General features: G+C 40.4%; 3 protein-coding genes and 1 long non-coding RNA gene across 8 annotated transcripts in view; 3 read left to right on the top strand and 1 right to left on the bottom strand.

Moving 5' to 3' along the window:
- The window catches only part of LOC124053272 (zinc finger MIZ domain-containing protein 1-like), a 104,238-nt gene extending 100,124 nt beyond the window's left edge, over positions 1-4,114 (top strand). For all 5 annotated transcript variants that reach the window (XM_046378335.1, XM_046378336.1, XM_046378337.1 and 2 more), the window contains 2 exons: positions 136-402; positions 506-4,114. In XM_046378335.1, coding sequence (XP_046234291.1) covers positions 136-402; positions 506-613 — 375 coding nt within the window. In that variant the 3' untranslated portion in view covers positions 614-4,114. The remainder of the gene's footprint in view (positions 1-135; positions 403-505) is intronic.
- A 570-nt stretch (positions 4,115-4,684) lies between these two features.
- LOC124052223 (peptidyl-prolyl cis-trans isomerase A-like) lies at positions 4,685-8,620 on the top strand. Its single transcript, XM_046376215.1, has 6 exons — positions 4,685-4,960; positions 5,143-5,173; positions 5,995-6,083; positions 6,170-6,266; positions 7,010-7,085; positions 8,122-8,620. Exons 1-6 carry the CDS (start codon positions 4,808-4,810, stop codon positions 8,255-8,257), a joined length of 582 nt encoding a protein of 193 aa, XP_046232171.1. The 5' UTR covers positions 4,685-4,807; the 3' UTR covers positions 8,258-8,620.
- Positions 8,621-9,511: 891 nt separating this feature from the next.
- Positions 9,512-22,466, bottom strand: LOC124052222 (zinc finger CCHC domain-containing protein 24-like). The gene is made up of 4 exons (XM_046376214.1): positions 22,026-22,466; positions 20,721-20,924; positions 11,576-11,740; positions 9,512-10,644 (listed from the first exon to the last, which is right to left on the bottom strand). Exons 1-4 carry the CDS (start codon positions 22,233-22,235, stop codon positions 10,531-10,533), a joined length of 693 nt encoding a protein of 230 aa, XP_046232170.1. The 5' UTR covers positions 22,236-22,466; the 3' UTR covers positions 9,512-10,530.
- On the top strand, positions 16,974-21,554 carry LOC124052225. The gene is made up of 2 exons (XR_006841972.1): positions 16,974-17,113; positions 21,325-21,554. It is a non-coding gene; the product is annotated as an uncharacterized LOC124052225 (long non-coding RNA).
- Positions 22,467-23,708: the final 1,242 nt, after the last annotated feature.

The raw sequence follows: 23,708 nt of genomic DNA, 5'->3' as shown, positions 1-23,708 counted from the left end.
GCTGTACTATTGCTTGGCTGGGACCATTAACATCCTGGAGTGTCCCTTGGTTCCCTGGTAATTGCGGACAGGACCAGGTTAGTCACTATTTTGCGACAAATGATTAAACATAATATTTTCCCCTTCTCTCTACAGATACCTCACCCTGCCGGCAATGACCAGTCGCACGGTCCATTGCAGCAGAGCTTACATGCATCTCCACACCCTGGGAGTCAATCAGGGCAGCAGCTACACCACAGCGGGCCTCCTCAGCCATCACGACAAGCTCCACCTCCTCAACAACAGCAGCAACAACAGCAGCAGCCCGGCCCCAACAACCACCCCCATGGCGACCTGACCTTCAACACCTCCAGCAGTTTGGACAGCCAAGCAGGGTCGGACATGCCCGAGCCATCTTTAGACGTGAGTCCTGATGTACAGCAAGTTCAAATGTTCAAAGCCAGTCTTATCTGTGTTCTCTTGTATGCCTAACCGAATGTCTCTCATCATTCCTTCATCTACACAGCTTCTTCCAGAGCTTGCTAACCCAGATGAGCTGCTGTCGTACCTGGATCCTCCAGACCTCCCCAGCAATAGCAACGACGACCTTCTATCGCTTTTCGAAAACAACTGAGGCAATTCAGACACACATAAACTTTTCTGACTGCCTGCAGTGTCTCTGAGAAACCCAGAGTGGTCACTCAGTACTTGAGAAACACAAAGATGCACTCCCTTTCTCTTCTTCCTCTTGTACAGTTTTCATTGGCCAGCGCAAATTGACTGAAAGAGGTTCAAACTCAAAGACACAGTGGGATCTGGGGGGGATCGCCCTACCCTCTCACCCCGTGGCGATACTTTAGAACTGTGCAGCTATACTCAGTTGATTTTTTTTTTTTTTTTTTAAAGCCACACACAGGTGTATGTGTGCACATTAGGAACGTGTTGTAGCATTTTTTATTCATGTTTTGTTTCCTTTTTAGAAGAAAAAGGAAATTCACTGTATAAAACAGAAAAAGAACTGAAAAAAAAAACCCTACGCTATCTGGCCAGTGTGCGTTATGTCCATATTGTTATTCCAGTCTGAGAGGCCACAGCTTCCTGTTGTCACAGCTCCATTCCCTGACTGGTCTTGTTAGTCGCACTGTTCTTGTACATCACACATCATTTAAAAGCACAAAGAGATTTTGGCAAATGCAAAAAGAAAAAAAAAACCTTTACAAAAGAAACACGATCAATTAGATCAGCGTATGTCACCTTGACAGAATGTTTTTACAATAATTTTTGCTCTTCTGCCAACATTTTAAAACGATTTCTGGCAATGATTGGCTTTCACTTTTTCCACAATTTGATACATTCATATTTTTGTCAAAAAGAGATATTCCTTCTTTTCAGTCCTCTGAGGGTCGACTGCTGGAATGGAGAGTTTGGCTCCACTTAAAAAAAAGAAAACAACAAAAAAAACAATATTGCGTACCAAGAATAACATACCTGCACATATTGTATAGTTCTCCTGTACAGAGGAGTGATTTTAAAGGAAAAGAAAGGTACAATATGAGAGACTGGGGTTCCTGTAATGATCCTGCTGCGTTTACTGCTTGCTGCTACAACTCCCTCCATGCCGTCTGCTCTGCATGAGCCCCGATGTTGCTCGTGTCAGCATTTTTGCAACATTGCATCTCGCTCCCTGTTAAATGATGTGCTGTTTAAATAGTCTACAAAGTGCATGTGTGCCAAGCCCTTGTCCAGTGCTGTTCCAAGTGGTTAAAAAAACAGACAATGTGGTTTTTATCAGTTGCTGTTTCCACAGCTCTTTTTGTCTGTGCGTTTGTTTTTGATTTCTGTCCGATTTAGTAATGATTTATTTAACACTAACATTGAAGGGATAATGCCGATATCAGCAATACATTTATTATGTATTATGCTGGATATACTGTATTATGTTTCGTTTGTTTTCTTATTTTTGTTGCTGCATAAGTAAACTATCCATAAATCTTTTGGGAAACAACACCAAAGTTAGAGGGATGAGAATGGAGACGTTTGTGTTTGCTTGGTCCTTTGTGAGAGTGTGTGAGTACGTGAGTGAATGTGTGTGTGTGTGTGTGTTTTTATTGGTGTGATGGGAGGTAATATTAATTTCAAAGATATAGGGGGAGGAAAAACAAGGTTTATCCATCACTGCTGTTCAAGAAGTGGTTTTTAAAGCAGTATTGGTGCAGACTTTTGCCACATTTGTTTTCAACTTCCCTTTTTGAGGAGAGTGCTGTTCAGTATGCAAATGTATTATTTTTTAAGAAATGCTATTGTACTGTAAATATCATTGTGAATATTTTTGTATCATCTTGATAACGTTTGTCCTTTGATCATTAGTCGTCCAACCTAACCAACGTATGCTCCCAAACTCCCATCTAACCACTGACTTTGTTTGTAACCAGCATACGACGGCTGTCTCGCCTCCTTGCCGTGGGGGGAGCCGGTCCAAATGTCTCATAAGCTATTTCCTGCAGGTCATCATGCATTCTAGTCACTTTCCTCCCAGTGCACTCTGTCTCACACCTGTCGTTTATAGACAGGTGTCTCATTTTTATGTGGCTCCCCCTACCCTCTTCCCTGCGTTAGCTCGAGGTGATTGTGTAGCATCATGTCATTTTTCAGCTGTCAAGCTCAGTCTGACGCAGCGTTTTCCTTCATGTTCAGCTATATTTGATTGAAACTGATCAATGTTGTCAATTCATGAGCTTATGTTAACATTCTGTCATTGATACTGAAGAGTAATGGTTTTAAAAAGATGCGGTATCAGCTGGCTTTCAGTGTAATTAGTGAGCTATGTGAATATCATAATTGTTGCTAATTGTCAATACACAATGGTATTTTAAAGATATATCACAACCATATTTTAAAGAAATCCATGATATTGTTTATATTTTTGTTATAGAAAATGTGGCTTTTTTAAAAGCACGAGACCATATACATTTTTATCCCCTTTTGTTTTTGGTAAATTATTTTGTACTGGTTTTCTTATTAATCTGTAAGGCTAGAAATCCAATTTCTTTCAACTGTAGCATTGTGCCGATTTAACCACCCTGGTTTTATGTAAACATTATTTTCAACATCATTTAAGTAATATTATTTTGTTCCAGTTCAGCACACTGACATGTTTCATATTTATGTCACAGACATCAAATGAAATAAGCCCTCTTTTAACAATACACTGCCACATTTTCATTTATTTACTATCTGAATTGAAACTTTTCATCAGTCCCATGGAAATCGTTATTATCTCATACTTTGTCCTCACTTTCATGTGAGCCAATTTGGTGTATAAGGCAGAACCCCTAATCTGTAGTTGCACAATCACAATAAAGGGCCATTTCTGTGGGGGGAAGTTGTTTAAAAAAATGGAAAATAAAAATAAAAAATACAGAGAGTAAGGGCACGCTCATCACTCTGGCCTGGAAACGATTTAGAGGGCAAGGCTAGATCAAACGTCCCAAGGATGCCTGTATATATGTAAATGAATATAGAGACATGTGAACAGAAATGTATTCATTTTCCCTGGGAATGTGCATTGTTTCTTCAGAATAATAAAACGCTTGCAACCCCTCTAATGGAAGTGGCTGAATATGGAAAATGAAACTTGTTAGTTAGTGTCTGTGGGTATCTCAGCATTTTGTTCCCCCACTGTAATATACTTTCACCTCTTTTGTTAGGGGAACTGGGACAGCTATGTTTTACATGTAATATTTAGCCTAAGTGTTCTAGTCTGTCACCTGCATACTCTGAGGTGCTAAAGCTTAAAAAAAGGAAAAAAAAAAAAAACAAGGTTACAAAGAAAATCGTTTGGAGGGTTGGGAGAAAGGCGGTGGGTGGGACGGGTCCAGAAGATTGTAACCGAATCCATAGTTTGTACAATTTTTGATATCATGAGCAGTTGGAAAAATGATACAATCTAAGGTGATTCATGCAATGTGGCCATTGTCTCTATTGTGTACATTGTATGTACAATCATTTCATATTCTAAACTGGTCAGAAAATAAAGGAACTAATTGTGATTTTTAGTCTTGCAGAACTGTATGTAGTTAGATGATGTGACAACCTAATATTTATCTAATAAATATGTATTCAGATGATACCTGTATGTTGCTGTGGTCTTGTCTTTTGTGCACTCGCGTCATAGTCTGAGTATTAGGATGGAGTAACTTCCACGGGTTGCCTGTTTTTCACTTTTCACACACATGCATATATATTTGAACTCGCTTATTTAAAAGTTCTTTGACTTTCAGTGGGAGTAGTGTAGGGCATTGTTTTCTGACAGTCTCTTAAAGTCACCAAAGCATTTGAAACAAATAAGACAGGCCTTTATTAGTCCAGCAGTGGGGAAATACTCAGTGGATATAATTCCGATGCATTTGTACGGATAATGTATCTGATTTGATTTTGTAATGCCTTGTAAGTTGTTATTTTTATTTAAGATTCGGAAAACTTTATTTATACCACAATAGGCAATCCAGCTTGACATTTCCCAGTTGTAAGACATTAAAACCAAAGCTAATAAATAACTCAAGCCAAGCATTCTTACAGATAACCATGTCAAACTGTGTTGATACTATTTTTAAAAATCTAAATAAACAACAATTTCACGAGGGTTGTACGGTTGTAAACGCCTAAGCACACGCGTGTATCGCTCAGAATCACGTTTAAACTCGCGAGATTTTATACATAACGGGTCTGAATTGTGCTTCCGGATGTTACAGAAAAACTTCCTTATCTCACGTGTAACAGTGACTTCTGCAGACTGCCGACCTAGGTAGGCATTAACTGAGCCTGAAAAATGCTACTTTTATCAAACAGGATAAAGTTTTGTTCTCTTGCGTTTACCGCCGCTCGCCTGTACAGCAGCGGCCCCGCAGCCGCTAGCAAAAACCCAACGGTTTACTTTGACATTGCTGTAGACAACCAGCCCCTCGGCAGGGTAACCTTTGAGGTAAGACGATAAGAGCACCGGTTTGTTTCATTTTGCATTTGAATGAATAAGGACAGCAACTGTACAGCTGCAGTTCGTCCCGTGTCTTTCCAGTGAACTTCTCTAACACTCGGTGAGTCATGGTGATCCAGAGAACATTTTGTTCACGTTTGACCCTGAGGCGTTTTGTTTTCCTTCCGCAGCTCAACGCCGATGTTGTTCCAAAAACCGCAGGTAAGCAGTTTCTGATTTACAATGTTTTAAGTGTTCCTTTAGGGGTTAGGAAAATCCTCTCCCCTCTCTTGCATTAGTTGGAAAACAGTTTGTGTAATCAACTGCACAATCAGTAAATTAAAATACTTGGATCCTTTCACTGAAGTAAAGTTTTGAATACCGGACACCACGTTTTAAGTCCTTCATAAAGGTCTTTATATCAAACAGCACCAAGTGCATACGGTGTAGAAACAGAGGATAAGTGTATGTGACATCAGGAACCTTTGTAGCTGATAGTAACTGATTAGTTGATTTCATTGAAATCGTGCCGCCATTTCTATGCTTTTCTTTGGTCAAACGGAAAGGTATTTTTTCAACACCAGAGCTTGTTTGGGAATTGTCGTCCAATAACAACCAGGGCATGGCTTGAAATTATGAAATGCTACTGCGAATACATAGCCAGGCTTTTGGTATGGATGCCAGAATATTATGGTTTTGATACCTTATTTTGAGAAATCTTAACGAGGTTTTTTTCTACAAGTACAGAAATAAACTTGCAAGAGATTTTTCATTGTGAACTATCTGATCCGAGAAAACAGCAAGTAATATAGATTTTGAATCTCACCAGATCTCTGTTTAGTTGTCCTGCTTTTTCTCTTCCACATTTTGGCTGGTCCAGAAAGTGAAAGCGATCAGATACTCAGCCCTAAGAAATCTACAAGAAATAACTGCTAGATAAGTTGATTATGGTAAAATAAAAGGTTGTATATCCTGTTTTCTGGGATCCCCAGATATTCCTGAATATCAGAGAGAGAGAATCTGACTCAAAATCTTTCTCGCAGAGAACTTCCGAGCCCTGTGCACTGGGGAACACGGCTTTGGCTACAAGGGATCAACTTTCCACAGGGTGATCCCTAAGTTCATGTGCCAGGTGGGCTTTTCTCTCTTTTCTCTTGTGTCACTTTTGTTGTTGAGCAGGCTGTTCCAGTGCAATTGCTGTGACATTTGTGCTTTCAGGGTGGAGATTTCACCAACCACAATGGAACTGGAGGGAAGTCTATCTATGGATTGAAGTTTCCCGATGAGAATTTCAATCTGAAGCACACTGGACCTGGTAATCATCATCCTGTTAGATTTGTACATGGCTGTGCATGAAGGACAAATGGTGGCAAATGGTTTTTCGTTTCATTTTGTGGAATAACAGGGTAAAGTCATCAAATCTGATAAGTTGAGGAATTATAGAAGCAGATCCTGCCACAGGGATATTACAGAATAACCTTTCTGTTTTCTTTCACACATTCAGGGCAGCTCAGTTTGTATTTCATCCACCCAAATTCAAAGCTCAGGCCTGCACAAAGTGCGCGTTCGAGACAGGCGACTTATGTCACTATAATGGGATTAAACAGCACACTGGGACACACAGGACAGAGTGACACTACACAGTACAGGGCAGACGTATTAAACACCTCTCATGAGAAGCTGTTGTATGTGTGGCAGACTGATAAGCTGCTGTTTTTCAGGTTAACTTCCCTTCCGTTAAGGATTGGAAACTGAGCTAACTGACATTTTGAAATTAGCCAAATCAAAGAAACAACAGGAAAAGATTAATTTTATTTTTACCTGTGTGTGTGTCTCTTATAACTTCATATTTAAATTTAATGGGAATAAATGTAACGCACGCTGTTCTTCATTTTAACCACCAGGTGGCAGCCTTGTGTACATATTGCTCTGAATTAGCTGTTATGTGAACTTTGTGACGTTTTTGATCATGTTTCTGCAGATATTTTGATTTGTCATAGTGAGAGAGTCACAAGCATTACTAATAACATTTATTATCTTGATTTTGCTGCATTGTAGGTATCTTGTCTATGGCGAATGCTGGACCCAACACCAACGGATCCCAGTTCTTCATCTGCACGGCTACAACCGAATGGTATGTGTAAACAAACACAACATTATGAGGGCTGAAATTAAGTTCTGTGACTGGTTGTGTAGAGCTCTGAAAAAAATGAAGACCCGCTATGAGCTAAAGTGAGCGTATAGTTTGCAGAATTATAATGAGATCCTTATTTTCCTTCATTTGTCACTTTTGTCACGTCACTTTTAGCTCGCATTTTTCAAGGGTTTTACTGCACACTACAAGGATGAAAAGTGTGTGTATATTTTCCCTTTTAAAGCATAGACCGTGAGATATGTGTGTGTTTGTGACCCTTTTTATTCTTAAAATTAGTTTGTAATTATGCAAAAATAAAAAAAAAAAGTGACAAAAATGCACATAGCATTTTGCCTAAATTCAGTCGGCTCTTGTGGTGGCATCGTAGATTTTGGACTCCGCAAATGTTGAGACACTCAGTAAAATGTTATTTTGGTGAGTCCCCCACAACATGTAAAATGAAAGTGGCCTTAGGAGAGTAGCATATATTTAAGGTTGAGTATTGTTGCTTATTTGCATCTTTTAATCATAGTGCAGGATGCACCGCCGATTACAGCAGCTTACGCAGGATTCAAAACAGAAGAGCACTGAAATTCACCAGCAGGATCTTTGTAGTAAATGTCTTAGAAAGTAGACATGTCAGAGGTTTCTCGCACAAAAAGTATCTTTTATTAAATACACACTCTTTTTGAAATAGTAGTCTGTCCCAGAGATTCCAATCTTAAAAGTCTGCTACCTTTGGAAGGCTTTTATTATTGTAGCATTTTTGAACATGGGTTTCACTGTGTCCAGTTATTATTGAAATGCTTTTTCAGCCTGCTGGGACTTAATTTCTTGGTAATAGCAGTGAATTCTTGTGATGTTTTGACATGAAGGAAAAAAAAAAGGATGAAGATTTAAACGATAGCCTAAAATAGCAGAATTGTTGCAACAGTGGCATCACCCAACAAAAAGCCATGAGGCAAACCCAGCTGGGTCCATGGGTTGTCTCACACTCCAGGGGCAGTGATAATAAGTCTCCCCTTTTTTCATTTAGGCTGGACGGCAAACATGTTGTCTTTGGCAGTGTGAAAGAAGGAATGGACGTGGTCAAGAAAGTGGAGTTATGCGGTTCCCAGACTGGGCGAACCTCCAGGAGGATCACTATCACAGACTGTGGAGAGCTCAAGTAGGGTTCCTATGAGTGGTGGACACGGTCGTAGCCTCATCTCCTGCTGTAATTTCAATGCGAGAGTCCGAGTGAAAGAGACTCTTTCTTCAGCCATGGCACTAAGTGCTGCCACATCGCGCTGTCAGTTAACTATCTCAGAGTTGCACTCCTTTCCTGCTGGTACTTAAAATCTGCGTTAATCTTTCTTCAGGTAACGACTTACGCACTAATTTGTGTCATGCTTCCAAATGTGAACTAGTGTTAGAGAACAAAATACAATGGGATGACAGGTATTTGAAAGAGTTATTAACTCATTAGTATACGTTCAAACTGTGGTAAAGAGGGGCATATATTTCAAAATAAATAAAGTCAATTTTTCTAAATACCTGAGTTTGTTCTTGCCATCTGTTTTAGACGTCAGTGCTATGAAAATTACATCATTGACTGCTTTTTTATACATCTGGCTGTTATGCAGCAACATTGTCATTGATTTACTGGCCACCATATGAATGTAAATCCAATGCTCTCTTTTAGCTCCGTTTCCCCTCAGCGGCCAAACCCTACACAGTATTCACCAGTTAGCCGCTCACTGTGTCTGCCTGTTGCTTGGTGCTGAGCAAGTTGTGTAAAGTGGGTTTTCGAGCTTCCTCATTGAAAGCAGTTGCCTGCAGCTGAACAATAAACTGAAACTTGCTATAAATTTCTGGGAGCCGCTGATGTGGGGAAGGCTCCCTTCACGTCGTTATTTCACAGACGTCAATAAAAAAAAAAAAAAATGTAGATCATAGCTGCTTTGAGGAACAGTTTTGTGCTTGAACTGGCTGAGATAGTGCTGCTTCGGAGGTGTGTCCATTTACTGGGGGTTTTATCGCCAGCTGAGGAATGAGATCATGTTGTGTCATTCTTCCCGCCTTCTTCTGTTTTCCTCATCATTCGCACTTGACTAATGGCCTTTCTCTGCTTCTGCTGAGGTCTGTCCGGGGGAAATGTTTCGTTCTGGGGGTCACCTCGGACTTGCTGCATGTTATTTGTCGCTATCTGAACTGTAGGTTGTGTCGGTGTTGGTATATGAGAGGGTGATGAAGCTGTAAGAGATGTCTAGATTGTGTTGTTTTGTGTTGTGGGAAGAAATAAAAATGTGTAACATCTGGATCAGTTAATATAGAAGCATTTCTGGACTCATGGATGAAATTGAAACCATGATCTTACGTGGTAACTTTATGACTAGAGACCAAACAAATTTGCAGATCAGTACAGAAACCAGGAACACACTGAATAGCATGTTTAAATACACTTTAATACAAAAAACATTTTAACAGGTCAGTTTTTCAGGCTCACTCAAACTAAGGCACATTAAATGGCATTTCACATACCTTGAACAGTTAAAGTCAAAAGGCATTTCTGTTCCATTTATCAGCCTCTAAAGCAACATGCACATGCAACCGCCTTTTTAATCATCCGAGACCTTTGGTACATTCAGTTTTTGTTCCTTTTTTTTGTCTCGTGTTACATTTAAGACACATTGACCTTTGACCCAGAAAAAAGTACTTTGGTGAGTCTCTCTTAGCACTGGGTGCCAAAACACAACTGGCGCTGCAATTTCTTCCGTTTTCAGGAAATATAATGTTTCTACCATATTGCATTGGTTTACAGAAAAACTGGAATGACAAACTACCTAAAAGATCTCTTCAGAAATACAGGCACATAGCAGTTGAAGAATAAATGTTAGCTGTCTAATATATACCCTTCTCAAGGTGTAATAATCAAGTAATGGCTTAAAAATATATTCTAACATTATGTACCCTCCTGTACTGATAATAATGCAGATACATAATAATATTGCATATCCTTCTTAGTAAAGACTTGTTGCATATTTTATACAGAAAACATTTCATTTAAGTTATTTCTAGAATATACAAACACGTAAAAGAGAATTCTTCATCTGGAAAACTCACTCGTGAATTTTGTTCCGACACGAGTGAAGACAGACACCGAGCTAAAGTTTCTTAATTCACAGTTGTAAGACTCTGAAGTTTCATATTTAAGGCTTGAAAGGAATATTCACATGATGATAACTGAGCGAGCTAGAAGAACCCAGCAAATGCAAAGTACTCGTCTCCACTGAGGGATACTGTAGAAAAAAACAAGAGTCACAGTGTCAGAGAGAACATATCATGAGATAAACTGTTAGATGCATTACAATAACATTTATTATCTTTTTTTTTCAGTAATTAAAATACAAAGTGGCCCTTTTTGGTGAAACTGTGGAGGAGTATTGAAGGCATGTAGGGTGCGTTACTGCACGCGGCGGCAGTAATAGCCGAGGACTTTGCATTTTTCACACAGGTGTTGCGGATGCTCTTTGCTCTGGTCCGACACGTCTAACCCATCCGGTTTCTCCAGAGGCCGCTGAAACAAAGACACAGGATTACTGTTACTGTTAGTGTGAGCGCAAGGCTAAGACCTCCGGGTTTTCGTTGTACAACAACACGCAAATTATACATGATGTTTTATTTAAGGCCGATATTTCAAAATATTTTTAACTCAAAATGTGTCTATTTCTGTCAAAAATCAAGAAACATTTTAACACATAAAGGTATGTTTTTCCTCATTATATTCCTGGCAGTGTAGAGAATTCTTCAAAAGCTGTGTTTGGAACATGATCTGGAGAGCTAAAATTTACTGAAATTTTAATATAGGATAGATTCATCATGGCTGCACAATCCTCCAAATTCTAATTTTAATTAACACAGTGGTTATTATAATTTTAGATTGTATTGGAGCGCTAAGAGTTGCTTAAGCTTAAGAGTTGTAGCTTGTGTCTACTTGAATTTAGTAATCAATGATAAGCAAATGGCATGAAACGCCAAAAAAATAAATGTAGTTAATTTGGCACATATTGATGGTTGAATTTATTACCAAAACATTTGCCTTTACACCTCATGGTTGGCACATGGTGGCATTATTTTCACCAAAAACTAACCACTTCTTTTGGATGTTTCAGTCTGGTTAAATCATACCACATATTTCTGGTTATTTCAAACTAGTTAGTTTGGGTTATAGAGAAAACATAAAGCAGCTCTTGGCTTCAAGGCTTCAAACCACAAAGAAATATACTTTAACAACATGCAGTCACAAAGCATAAATCAGTTGACTCCCATGTTGTGTGCAGTGTTTTCCTATGAGGATTTGTCTGAAAGCTTTGAGCAGGGCCCGTTCAAAACCTTTTGAGTCTGTATGAACAAGACTTCACCTGGAGGCCCGCTGGTGGTTGAAGGGCCCCCAAGCAGCCATCCCTGTTTTCTGATGCCTTCTGTCTGCAGTCCAAATGTGTAGTTACCTGCTTGTGAGGGTAAACGTTGATGTGGCACTTGATACATTCTTGTCCCATGTTGGCCCAGGAGTTCCCGCTCATCCACTTCCTCTTGCATTTAGGGCATTTATATTCACCGAAGCACCTCTTCTTTCCCTGATATGGGGTCAGGCCTTCGCCTTTGGGTCGAGCCTGAACAGAAATATACAGCAGACAACAATCATTAAACTCGGTTCATTACTTAAATTCTTGAAAACAAGACATTTTTCAATGTATGAACCTCAACAGCTTTGCAGACATTTTGGCTTTTGACTCTCATCACCTTTAACTGGAAGAGACTGCCTGACCTATTTGGTTTCTTTGGCTGGCAGCCAATTCAAAGCTCTGCGTGATTAGAACGGGAAGTGATAGCAGCCCTGTTGGTGGTCAAGGTTTATGGAGTAGTTTTTCTCAGGAAAGAGTTGATTATTTATGGTGTCTGTCAATAAAAGTTAAAAAACTCATTTGCTTTGATGCTTGCCATGTTTCAGAGGAACATTTCTTATATTACAAGTGCAGAAGAACAACATAGAAATCAGAAAACTCCTCGTACTGTAGAAGAAAAACAAAAAAGTTTCAACGTTTTACTTCAAGAAAGTTGGGATGTATTGTAATGATTAAGTACGATTTATTTGTTGGACAGAAAAAAGGGAGTCTCAGCTTTCCCATTAGAAATGAACTCCCTCTCTCCAGCTGTGTTCCCGAGGGACCATAAAGGAGGCCCTGGCCTGTGGGGGGACCAATGGGAGAGGCCTCCCTGCTATAGGACAAATACCTCAGGCTTTCAGTCATCCCTCCCAGCTGGCCCCAACCCACCAATCAGGAAACAAAGATCTGAGCAGGGAGGAAATAAAACCCAGATGAACTCTGCACTTGTATAACATGACAAAATCCTAAGCCCATCACAAAAAAATCATCTCGACAAGACTGGTTTAAATTAGAAGCACCTCGGCTGAAAAGTAGGGCAAGTCAAAATTAAGATCCAATCTGCACCACCGGAGGAGTGCATCTCAACTCTTGTTTTGATTTCACGGCAGCAACATATGTCAGGTTCAAAACTTCATTTAATTCACTTCCAGGGTGACAGCTGTTTCACCAAACAGATGAGTTGCTATCTGTTAGAACCACCATGAAGCATTTCGAGACTTGTGTTTGCATCATTTAGCCACCACGAGGCACTGTGGGAGGTCACATTTGATGGCAGCCCTCTTTCTCAGACACCTCCAGGGAGAGCAGACAGAGCATCATCTTCCTGAGGGAGGAAACAGCTTTCAATGTGCAGAGCAAGCAAAACAATCTCTACCGAGAGTCTGGAGCCCACGGGGCAGCAAAGGGCATGGCACACTCCGGAGTTTCCATCAGTACCATCAGAGATGTGACACTGACAACCGACAAATGAAAATCACACTTCATGACCTGACAGTGAAGGGACGCTCGCATGGAAAGCAGGAAAGTTTGAGTGATCACAGAAAAATGTACAAATCCGTCAGCCATCCGTGTGTATGGATGACAGCCAGCTTTGCTAACACATCTGAGAATATTTTTCATTGTCTGCCACGAAAGCGTAATCCTGTAATCCTGTTTGAACTAAGACACTGTGCTCAAAACAGGTGCACCACAAACAGCTCTAATAAGATAATTGATGGGCAATGTGGCCAAGATTAAAAGCTCAATATTAATAAGAATATTTTTTGGGGGATCTACATCACAATATATGTAACTCATGCAAAATTGTAAAACCATTTGAGGTATTTTTTGAAACAGTAGTGGGAATGTGATTGTCACCACTCAAATTCACTGGAAAAATGTATTCAAAGAATAGAGACAAATGCATGTCTAGCAGCTCTGTTTACCTTGTCCACCATCTTAGTTTAGCATGCTAAGCACAAGCGTTTGGTTATCAAGTATCGTTTTACACATTTGACCTGATGGTGGCGCCACATAAAAAGTTAAGGAATCACCAGAGTTATTGCAATGCATCCTGAGGGTAATACAAATGCCTGTAACCACATTTCATGCCAATCTATCTAATAGATGTTGGAACATTTCAATCTAAACCACAAATGTGAACCACATGTTAGCCTTAGCATGACAAAGTTGTTGAGATCTTTCAGTCTGACTCAACTAATGGACAAACAAGGCCATCCCAGGAGCCATGCTGCTAAAAACACAAAGGCATGATGTTTTAGGCTTGGTTTGACCTCTGCTTTTGGCCCCCCTTTTTTGGTCACGCAGTAAAGAAAAAAAAATCCAGACGCAAACAGCTCATTTTCCTATAACAGACTGTTCACATTTGATAGAAGATCTTTGCAGCCTGTTTGTGAGAACCTGTTTTGTTTTAAAATAAAAAAGATATTAACTTATTATGTGCATTACAACTCCTCCCATCCAATAGCCATAAGTTCAGCTGTGCGTAAGTGAAATCAGCCCCAGAGTACGAAGTGTCATATAAAGCCAGGTTTTAAGGCTGCAGCAGATGAGCTTGGCCCAGATCCTTGCAGCCTGGTGAGAGAGGCCCGGGAGGTTGGCTGCCTCCCTCTGCCATCATCTGGAAACCATCAGGATAAACAATGGACTACTCCAGATCCTCACTCCGCTCCTCGCCTCCCCTCTTTCTCCTGTCTCTTTACCTCATTCACTCTTCCCCACTTCCATACCCCCATGACACATTTGTCCTGGAGAACACAGCAACACCTAGCCCACTGGATACCATGTGGTCAATTACTCCAAACTATCAGACCCACAGCGTTCTCTCTCTCTCTCTCTCTCTCTCTCCCTCTCTCCCTCTCTCCCCCCTCCTCGTTGGGTTTAATTTGTATCAGACCCCCACCGCATCGGGGAGAAGTCCAGCTGTTACGAAAGCAAAACAGCACAGGACTGAGGCAATAGGTCTCCAAGGTTTTAAAGACTCCTGTGCTGTGTTGACTTGAGTGATACTTTTCATTTTGTCTTGTGAAATCAATCATCTGAGGGAGGGTTTAAAACAACAAACTGATGACTTTCCATTTTTGTTAAAGGTAAAATGTTAAAAAAGCTAGAGCCTGTTATGGAAGATAATTATAGCTGCATCCAAAGAGAGGTGAAACAGAGGATTTACTGCTTTTCTTTCTCTTTTGGATCGCTGTAAAATAAATATCTTGGGTTTTTTTATTGTGTGTTGTTGTGTTGGTCAGATAAAACAAGCTTTTTGAGGATGTTACCCTGGACTGAAAGTTAATATTTGTCGCCCTTAATCCAAATATGATTGAAATTCTACTTTGGTAAGCACCAAAGAAGACTATGGTGTGGATGCTTCTGAAGTTAAGATATTCAGGAGGCTTTATGACAGGTGTTACTGTTACCTTATGTTTAAAGCAAATGTCTTGATCATGTACTTTGAATATAATGCAGAAATTATTCTGAATACATGAGTAAATTTGAATAATCGCTTGGATTATATTTTTAACCATTAGGAAGAAAACTATCCCATAATCCAGTAATGAATACATTTCCTTAATTGACACTGTGGTGCTAATACATATTCCTTTCTTTAAATATTTAATTTTTTGATTTTTTTTTCCTGAACATCTCACACCTCTGAAATACTGAATGGATTAATCTCAGAAACAAATGCAATCAGATAAGAATAACGAGGAGGCCAAAGAGCGAATGATTGAATTTCTGTTTTCCTGCATAGCATCCAGCACATTGTTCAGTTATACAGCCTTTAAACTAGCAGAAGAATTTCCTCACACACACATAAAAATCCATTCAAATATATCATATTTACCATCTATTTCACACACAGCACTACTTTCACAGAATAGGATGATTATCTACAAATGCACACTGTGCTCCATCCAGAGTGTGTCTGAGCTCCAGTTCTGGTTGTTGGTCAAGTTTGACGACATATGCAGCTGTATGCTGGCATTATGTTTCACAGACGGTGAATGACAGGGACAGGTGGTCTGGCACACAAACAAGAAGTGCAACAACAAAATATTCCCAGCCTCAATTCAAAAGCTGAACGAGAGTCAAGGACACGGCTGTGCTCGGGGGTAAACATCGAGTTTGATTTCGTCATCACGTTCAGTTATAGTCAGCGGTACACTGAGAGGATGACCCTCACTGCTGTCGGCACGGAAAACACAAGAACACACAATACTGCAGTCATATTTTGAAGTGGCAGACTAATAAGTGATGTACAGTGGCAGCATATTGCAGCGTTTGTCGATGTAGCCTTCATAATGTAGATTTAAATGCAGACATCAGAAATAAGTGTGAAAAAGAAGCCATTAATGATATAAAGCCTTTAAAAAATAAAAAATAAACTTTTGTCATTCATTTTCTCTCACATTAAACAGCAGGGATGATCCAAATCTGATTGGGGCCATAACCCTGATCTGACAACTGGAATCCCCAACTTTGGTCAAGTGCTTGCAAGTCCCAGAATTATTTATGCACCCTTAAAAAGGATTATGAAATTAACTTTTTGTAGCCAAAACACAGTGCCACAAAATGCCAATAATTAGTATTGTGCCTCAGCAAATGTATTATTTGTCATGATTCAGTAAAAATGCCCCCAAAAGATATTTTACCAAAAATGCCAATATTTATTGTGACTTCTCAAACGTCTTGTAAACCTCATATTATGTCATTTTATTTGTGTTAATGTAAAAAAAAAATGTTTTAACCAACACCTGCATTATGAGACATGACAATGGATATACACTGTGAATGCAAAATGAAGATAAGTGCTCAGAAAAAAAATGTAAATTCAAACCTCTACAATTACATTACATCTGAGGAAAACTAACTGCTGATCTCACTGTTTCTGAACCTCAAGAATAACTTACAAAGCCTCAGTAACTTAACAACGTACAGATAATGTATAACTGCGGATAGTGTGTTTACACATGGGGGAAACTTATCATTTCACACTGATTCTCCTTTCCTTCCTCTTACATATCAGTCAGACTGGAAAAAACTGTAACCTGCAATGACCAAAGAGTGATTTTATCTTAAAAACAACCACACAAAACTGAGCTGTACATTTTTTCCTATATATTCATTAGATTTGAGCGGCTGTTTATCATAGGGAGTCTATCTGCACCACATGCCAGGGTTTCCTCTATCTTGCTCATCCTCCTCAGCAGCTGATCTGGCCAAAAGCAACAGGCAGCACACTGAGGACAGATAAGACATTTATCAGCAGTGAAAACAAAAGGACCAAAGCAACAGCAATCGGTGTTGCTTGAGATTCACAAGTTACATGTCTGGTTATGAACGGTGTTGATGTAAGTTCATTTTTCTCTTTTGGGGCTGCCTTTCAGAGTCTTTTCTTACTGCTGAGACACAGCTATATCACCATATCTTGCAAACCGCCAATAACTGATTTTTTTGGCCACTTGGGGGCAGCAGAAACAAGCTGCACACACGACAATGACATATTATCATTATTATTGTTAGCAAAGACGTATTTAGACATCCAGCAATTACAGAGCAACATTATCATTCATTTGGAGTGTTACCACCCATCCAGTGAATGTAAGTGAAATATTCAGTCTCTTTTAGCTGTGTTCCTGTTTCCTGAGGGAAATATCTGTCTCCTTAGCTGCTAATTGCTATGATATGTTTGCCATCTATTCGCTAACTGCGCCTGTCTGCTGTTTGGTGCTGAACAGACGGTGTGAGAGAGCGAAACAAAACAGTGAACTTATGGGAGAGGCAGCTAAGCATTTAGATAAAACTCACTATAAAAGTTTGTAAAGACAAAAGATAGTTCATTATATTGTATCATGGGATGAAGGATTCAAGGAAATGCTGATTGGATCTTAAAACAAAACCAAAAAAAAATCTATTTCAGCCTTCAGAGACCAAATATAAATCAAGCAACTTCTTCTGTCAGCCTTGCAACTATAAAAGTTCCTGTGTTCAAAAAAATTATCAAAGTGAACTTTTTTCCCCCTCCATTCAAACATGATTAAAGTGTAACTGTTAGGACATACACCCACTTCCTGTGCTACCCACTGTTTCCAAAAACACGTTCTGGATGTAGACATCTCTGGAAAGCTGCTCACTGACAGCCTTTGAATAGACAGAGACGGCGAGAGATGACTGCAGCCAAGCAGAGCTGAGCGAACAATACAGTTTGACTTCCTGACCTTTGGTTCCACAGCTCCTCTGGAGAAACAATGCCCTCCTTATTTAGCCCAAGTGCTTCCCACCGTACACCCATTTACCGTCAGCACACTGTCACTTGTGTATTCCCTTTACGGTAACCGGGTTCAGCTACTTAATTGGAAAAGGGTCATTAAAACGTTGTGACCCCAACTTAAAGGGTGAAAGGTGTTAAACTCTCAACACGTTTGGTTATCTCGTTGAAAATGGAAACCAATATGGTGCAAAGGACGGATGAGTTTAGTCAAGTTAGTCCAGTTCGAAATGTATGGCAAGGCATTCAAAATATACCAAAAAAATCATGTGTTTTTCATTTTTTTTCAGTTTCAGGGCTAAAAATGCCTCAGATTCCAGGAAACAAGAACAAAAAGCAGTTTGTTCATTGGTTACAGCTTCAGAGGAACGTCCCATCTCAAGTGAAGAGGCCGTTTGTCATGACAGCAGCTCCGTGAGTGTTTCTTTGGATCGGAAATATCAGCAACACATGATAAAACCTGACATCATCTTCCTAAGGCAGAGTGAGTGTGGCAGAGAGCCAGCCGGCAGAAATGGTTTCCAGGTTTTGTACATTTTACGGGTGTGGCTGCGAAGAGAAATCGTAAATATTTCTGAATAATCCGCTGATGACTTAACCTTCCAGTGAAGCAAGTAATCCAACACTTTACTACAAGTATGCTGTCAACACAGGATGTTTACCACTTACAGGCTGAGCACAGCATGGATAGCATATCTAATATCTTTCAGTATGGCTGCATCCCAAATGCATGGGCTCAACCTTAACTGGCACATTTTTCATCAACTAAGGCTTCCATGGGGGGCTGCCATGTGTTTCCTTATCAAAGAAGCAGACTTTTAAAGTTGACATGGGCCCCATTCCACCCAGAGAGAGGCTGTTAAAGGCCCTGCACACCCACTTCCTGTGTGCTTCTTCTCACATCTTACTGAGCCGTGACATTCTTTGATTCCTGTCCACTGCAGCTCACCAGTGCAAACCAGTCAGCCTTGGAAGCCTGCAACAAGCAGTCCAAACAAACTCATATCTCTCGATGAAAAAAATTTCATCGGTGAGAGAGGCCCGGGAGGTTCGAAAGAGGTCTGGGGCTTATCGGGGGTACTTTTGTGAAGCTGACGAGCACCCCCACCTTTTTCCCAGGTGTGCACAGATGTGAAAATGTTAAGAGCTACGAGCTCACTGCAAATGATTTTCTCCACATTCCTCACATTCCTCCTGTGTCTGCGTATTCTGTGTGTTGAACGTGCCAGTCTTAGTGTTGGCAGTGATGGAGGCGACAAGCTTTCAAAGACCAGCCAAGAGGAGCGAGTGATCAAAACAGGGATCATGTTCTTAATATCGGAAAGGACACATGTGAGCCGATAGCTGGACTCTTCCAATTGCTTTTGCTCATTGTTTTTTAGTTAAAGGAATATTTTATATGCGCTTATTCACTTGATTGTAGAGAGATAGATGAGAAGACTTACACCACTCTTGTATTAGTCTGTTAAACAGGAGAAGGTTGCCTTAACAGTGAAACAGCAGCTCCGAGAAATGTGGCTACCCGTGTTGGAAATTAAAAATCTTAAATGTTGTAACTGAATCAATAGATCTGTTGGAGCTACAAGTACTTTTAGTTTTAGACATTGCCCTCCTATTATGAGGTGGAACGCTCTGAAAAATATGTCTTCAGAGTAATAACTTAGACAGAAATATAGAAATATAACAGAAAGCAAAAGCTGGAAAAGGTGGAACTTACAGAAAAGGAAATCTCTAAGTATTATTATGTGTGGAATTATCAGAGAAAGTTGCAGCTTTCCTGTTTGCCTCACAAAAGGAAGCAATTACACTTTACTGACTCCTTTATATAATTGACCAGTAAAAGTTTACCAGCTATTTGAACTGCTACTTTCTGCTGCCTTGCTTTTTGGGCACATCCTGCCCATCAGTCATTTGATTATTTCCATTATACCTAACAAATGTCAGGCATTTCCCTCCCTGAACGTGATCAATGGGGAACTGCAGCTGCGCATAAAGCTGTGGTAATATTTCTTTCATGCTTGGAGTAGAGGTCGTGCTTAGTTCCACAGAGAAACCTATCATCTTTCATTAAGACCAGCTCAGAGATCCAATCTGGCATCTGCTGCTCATTACCAACCTGTGCTGGTACATTTAATTCAAATATATGCTAAGGAATCTATTCCACACTGAAGAAAGACAATACAACAATCATATTCTAATTAGAGTTTATACTTTGAATAACATTAAATTAAAAAGTTGTGTGTCATCTACCTGCAACTAGAAGGAAACGAGCTAAAAGGCCATCTTGTGATGATCACACCAGCTGAGATGCCAAATTGGTGCCTGTGGTACAACTGAACACGTGAAACTTTTTTATGTTTTTATTGACACATACGTGTGTTTTGCTGAAGTTTCCACTTGTTGGACACAAGTAATGGACAACATTAAACCTGGCACACTTAACCTGTTTCACCTGACTCGTGTCACGCTGGCACAATCCCACCTCAAGATCATTTCTAGTTTTTCCTAATGTCTTAAAGTGGATGGGAGTGATTGAAACTGGGATACACTGATCATCCCACCTTTGCGTCCCTGCCTCCTACCCCGCCAGTTCCAACGCTCTTGCTTGGACTACATCTGTCTTCAAACTCAGCCTTCGTTTTGATCTTAACTTCATGCCTGTAAAGTCTTCTGATGCCATCACATCAATAGACACATAAACCCCTGGCAAAGTCCTCAGAGGGACTTCTGTGGTGCTTCCCGCCACAGCAGGTCTCTCACATTTTGCCCTGATGATGGACGCAGAACTTTGTATGCTCTTCACACGTGTTCTTCATTATATATTTATTAATTTGATAGACAGCTCAAAGTGGTCCACACACATGCACAGCTGTTTCAGTTTAGGCTGCTGTTCGCGTGGATCTGCACCTGACTGATGTACAGCATCAACGACTGGCTCACCTGAGGGCAGTCTTTGATGTAGTGTCCTTTGTTGAAGCAAAGGTGGCACAAGTAGTTTGGCGGCGGCCTTTTACTGGGTTTGCGTGTCTCGGGGGACAAGGAGAGGTCTGAGAAATGATCCGCCAGAGAGCTCAAGCCATCCACAATGTTGTTAAGGGACCCATAGGGTGAGGATCTCTTGTAGAAATTGTTGTTGTTCAAGGTCTGTCAAAGAAAAGACAAAAGATATTCAGTTTACTATGACAGAAAGCAGAGAAAAGGCAGCTTATTCTCACACAGGAGGATCAATCAATCATTCTTGATTAATCTTGTGTTTTTCAACAAATAATTTCAGCTCTACACAGCAGTTTTTCTCATATCACAAAAACACAGAAGATTGTTGTTGTGACTCTACGATGAAAGAGAATTTCATGCCAGATGCCAGCACATCAGTCCATCACTCTGATTGATTCTCCTGTTTGTCCCCACGACAGAAGCCCACATTATTTCATTTCTGCAGATGTGCTGCCTTTACTGCATTTACACTGTGGGGCCAATAGTGTCCATTTCCTCGTCAGAACAAAATGTCTTTGTCACGCATTCTTCTGACTTGTTCTATTGACAGGCACAATCAGCATCATTGTGCCTCTGGAGGAGACGGGTGCAGTGGCACCGCAGGGCAAACATGAAGAGGAGCAGCTCGCAGACATTGGCTGTTTACTCTGAAGACATCACAGAAAAATAATTGTGATCAGATGCATGTATTCTGCACGATGAGACGCCGAACTGCTGCATGTCTGTGGCATGTGTGCAGTTTGGCACTTGAATGAATTAAAAAGTGGTTTTCAAAGTGCAGCACATGGTGAGACACATTTTTTATTAATTAAATTATTTTTTCCTTAGTGTGTCAGTGTTGAGTTACGCAGCATCAAGGCCCGCTGAGCAAACGCTGCACACTAACCGAGCAGAAGCCTGCCAGGGTGAACTTTAACGTTTTAAAACCTTGTAAGAGCTCTTTCTCAACCTGCCATTCCTCCTGCAGCTGCACACAGACACCAGAACAGTGTGAACACACTCAGGTACTATACCAGAGTACAAAACACATATTCATATGCTACCCACTCACCACAGTGCGACCCAATGAAGGCATGCAGGTGAGGTTTACTGTATGTGCAACAAAAATAACCTGGAGTGAAAAATGTGAGGATAATATTCACGGAGGAGAGGAATTTTTGACATGCAGGAAAAAAAAAGTGGATGAGAGTTCAAAACTGCCCATGCAAAGTGCTAATTATCACTATGATCGCAACATGACACGAAATCTACCTCACTCCTCAAGTGGAAGAAGTTGTTGAGATAGTTGGAGCTCAGATCAGCTGCGCTGCGCTTGGAGATGTTCATGTCCTGAGGAGCGTCCGACTCGGCTTTGAACGCATCAAAAGCGCCGCCCTGAGTGTCTTGCAAAGACATATAGACCCAGTTGAGCAGTTGGGCAGGTTGGTACACAGGGGTACCGGTCTCAACAGCAGACATCATGTTGTCTTTGGAGGACTACGCCTCTTGGAACAGCACCGTCAGAACCACCTGGTTTTCGCCCTGATCACCCAGTTTCTTCTGGTCATCCCTCCCCCCACTGCACCGGTTGAATGGGTGTGATCCTTGTGTTCACCCTGGGGAGTCCTGGAGGACCCCAGACACCGGATTACAGTCACCGGGGAGCGCGCAGTGGAAGCATGAAGCGCAAAAGCCGGACTGGCAGTGGGAAGCTTGAAGCAGCGCTCCGGCCAGGACTCTGGGTTGCGTCACAGCGAATAGGAGGTCCAACACGGGTTTGCATCTTCCTGCTTACTTTTTCATTTAGACTCTATGAAAAGGACCATCATTATACAGCATTATGATCTAAACTTAGGAGTTATTATGGGAGGAAAAAGGAGGAATAAAGTTAAAATGAGAGGCTCTGTATAGGCCTGTGTTAGGCTATTAATGTTAGACTTACGTGATTTATTTATAGCCCAAACGAATTCTTACGATTTTAAAAACACCGACTTAAATTAAATATTTTAAAAACACAGTATAAGTCCCGATTAGAGGTCATTTTTTGATTTGTTACGTAACCTGTTGTATTGCCAAACTTTAGGCTACAATACTATGTTTATGAGGATTTTTGTTACTAATTGTGGTGATAAAGTAAAAGGAAAGTACAAGTGATATTTTCCCTCATTAGTTTTAAGATTAATCATGAACATCCATAAAATAAACCTGTAAATGATTCTTAAATCTTTTTTGTCTATTTGACATGAATCACCAAGCGGTTACCGAGTATGTCTTCACTGACAATCCGGGTTTTCTTTTCTGTGTGTCTGACTGACTGCGAGGCCAAGAGCCGGTGCACGACCAGGCCTGCTTGCCTTGACCACCAGTAGACTGCTGCCATCTAGTGTTTGGGGGTGATACTGAAACATCATTCTCAAATAATTAAGGAGCAGTTGCTCATTAGGTTATCGAAAACTCACCCTCACGATTGAGCATTATTTATTATATTATTTCTAACAGATCATGTGAACCAGCATTATTTTATTAAAATCAATTTAGTGGCTCAGTCCAATGAGCAGTGCTCACCTGTCGCATACGTCAAAGAAAGTTTTCTAGCTTTTGGGTTTATTTCATGGTCACTCGGCTCATTGAATGTGTGCAGTTGTGTTTCTTCAGTTGGCCAGCTCAGACCATAAACTCAAAAGATCTTTAAGTAACTTTTTTTTTATTTAGTTTAACAAACAAAAGCTTCTATGGGTCATATCCTGATTGGTGTTATACATCCATGCTAGTCACTGGTGGACTCATGTTATCCGATGGGTAAGGTAAAAAATAAATAAATAAAAAACCATCACACAGAAAGTCATAATGCAAACAACAGCTCCTAATTCTTTTCTAGCATGTGGCACAGCTTATGGCACTGCAGTTTTACCCTCTGCAAGGTCACGCCAGAGGGGCTTCATCATGTTTTCTCCA

The sequence above is a fragment of the Scatophagus argus genome, chromosome 21, assembly GCF_020382885.2.
Source record: "Scatophagus argus isolate fScaArg1 chromosome 21, fScaArg1.pri, whole genome shotgun sequence".
In the NCBI taxonomy this organism is placed as follows: Eukaryota; Metazoa; Chordata; class Actinopteri; family Scatophagidae; genus Scatophagus; species Scatophagus argus.
The sequence above is the reverse complement of the archived record's forward strand: the minus strand, read 5'-3'. Positions and strand labels throughout refer to the sequence as shown.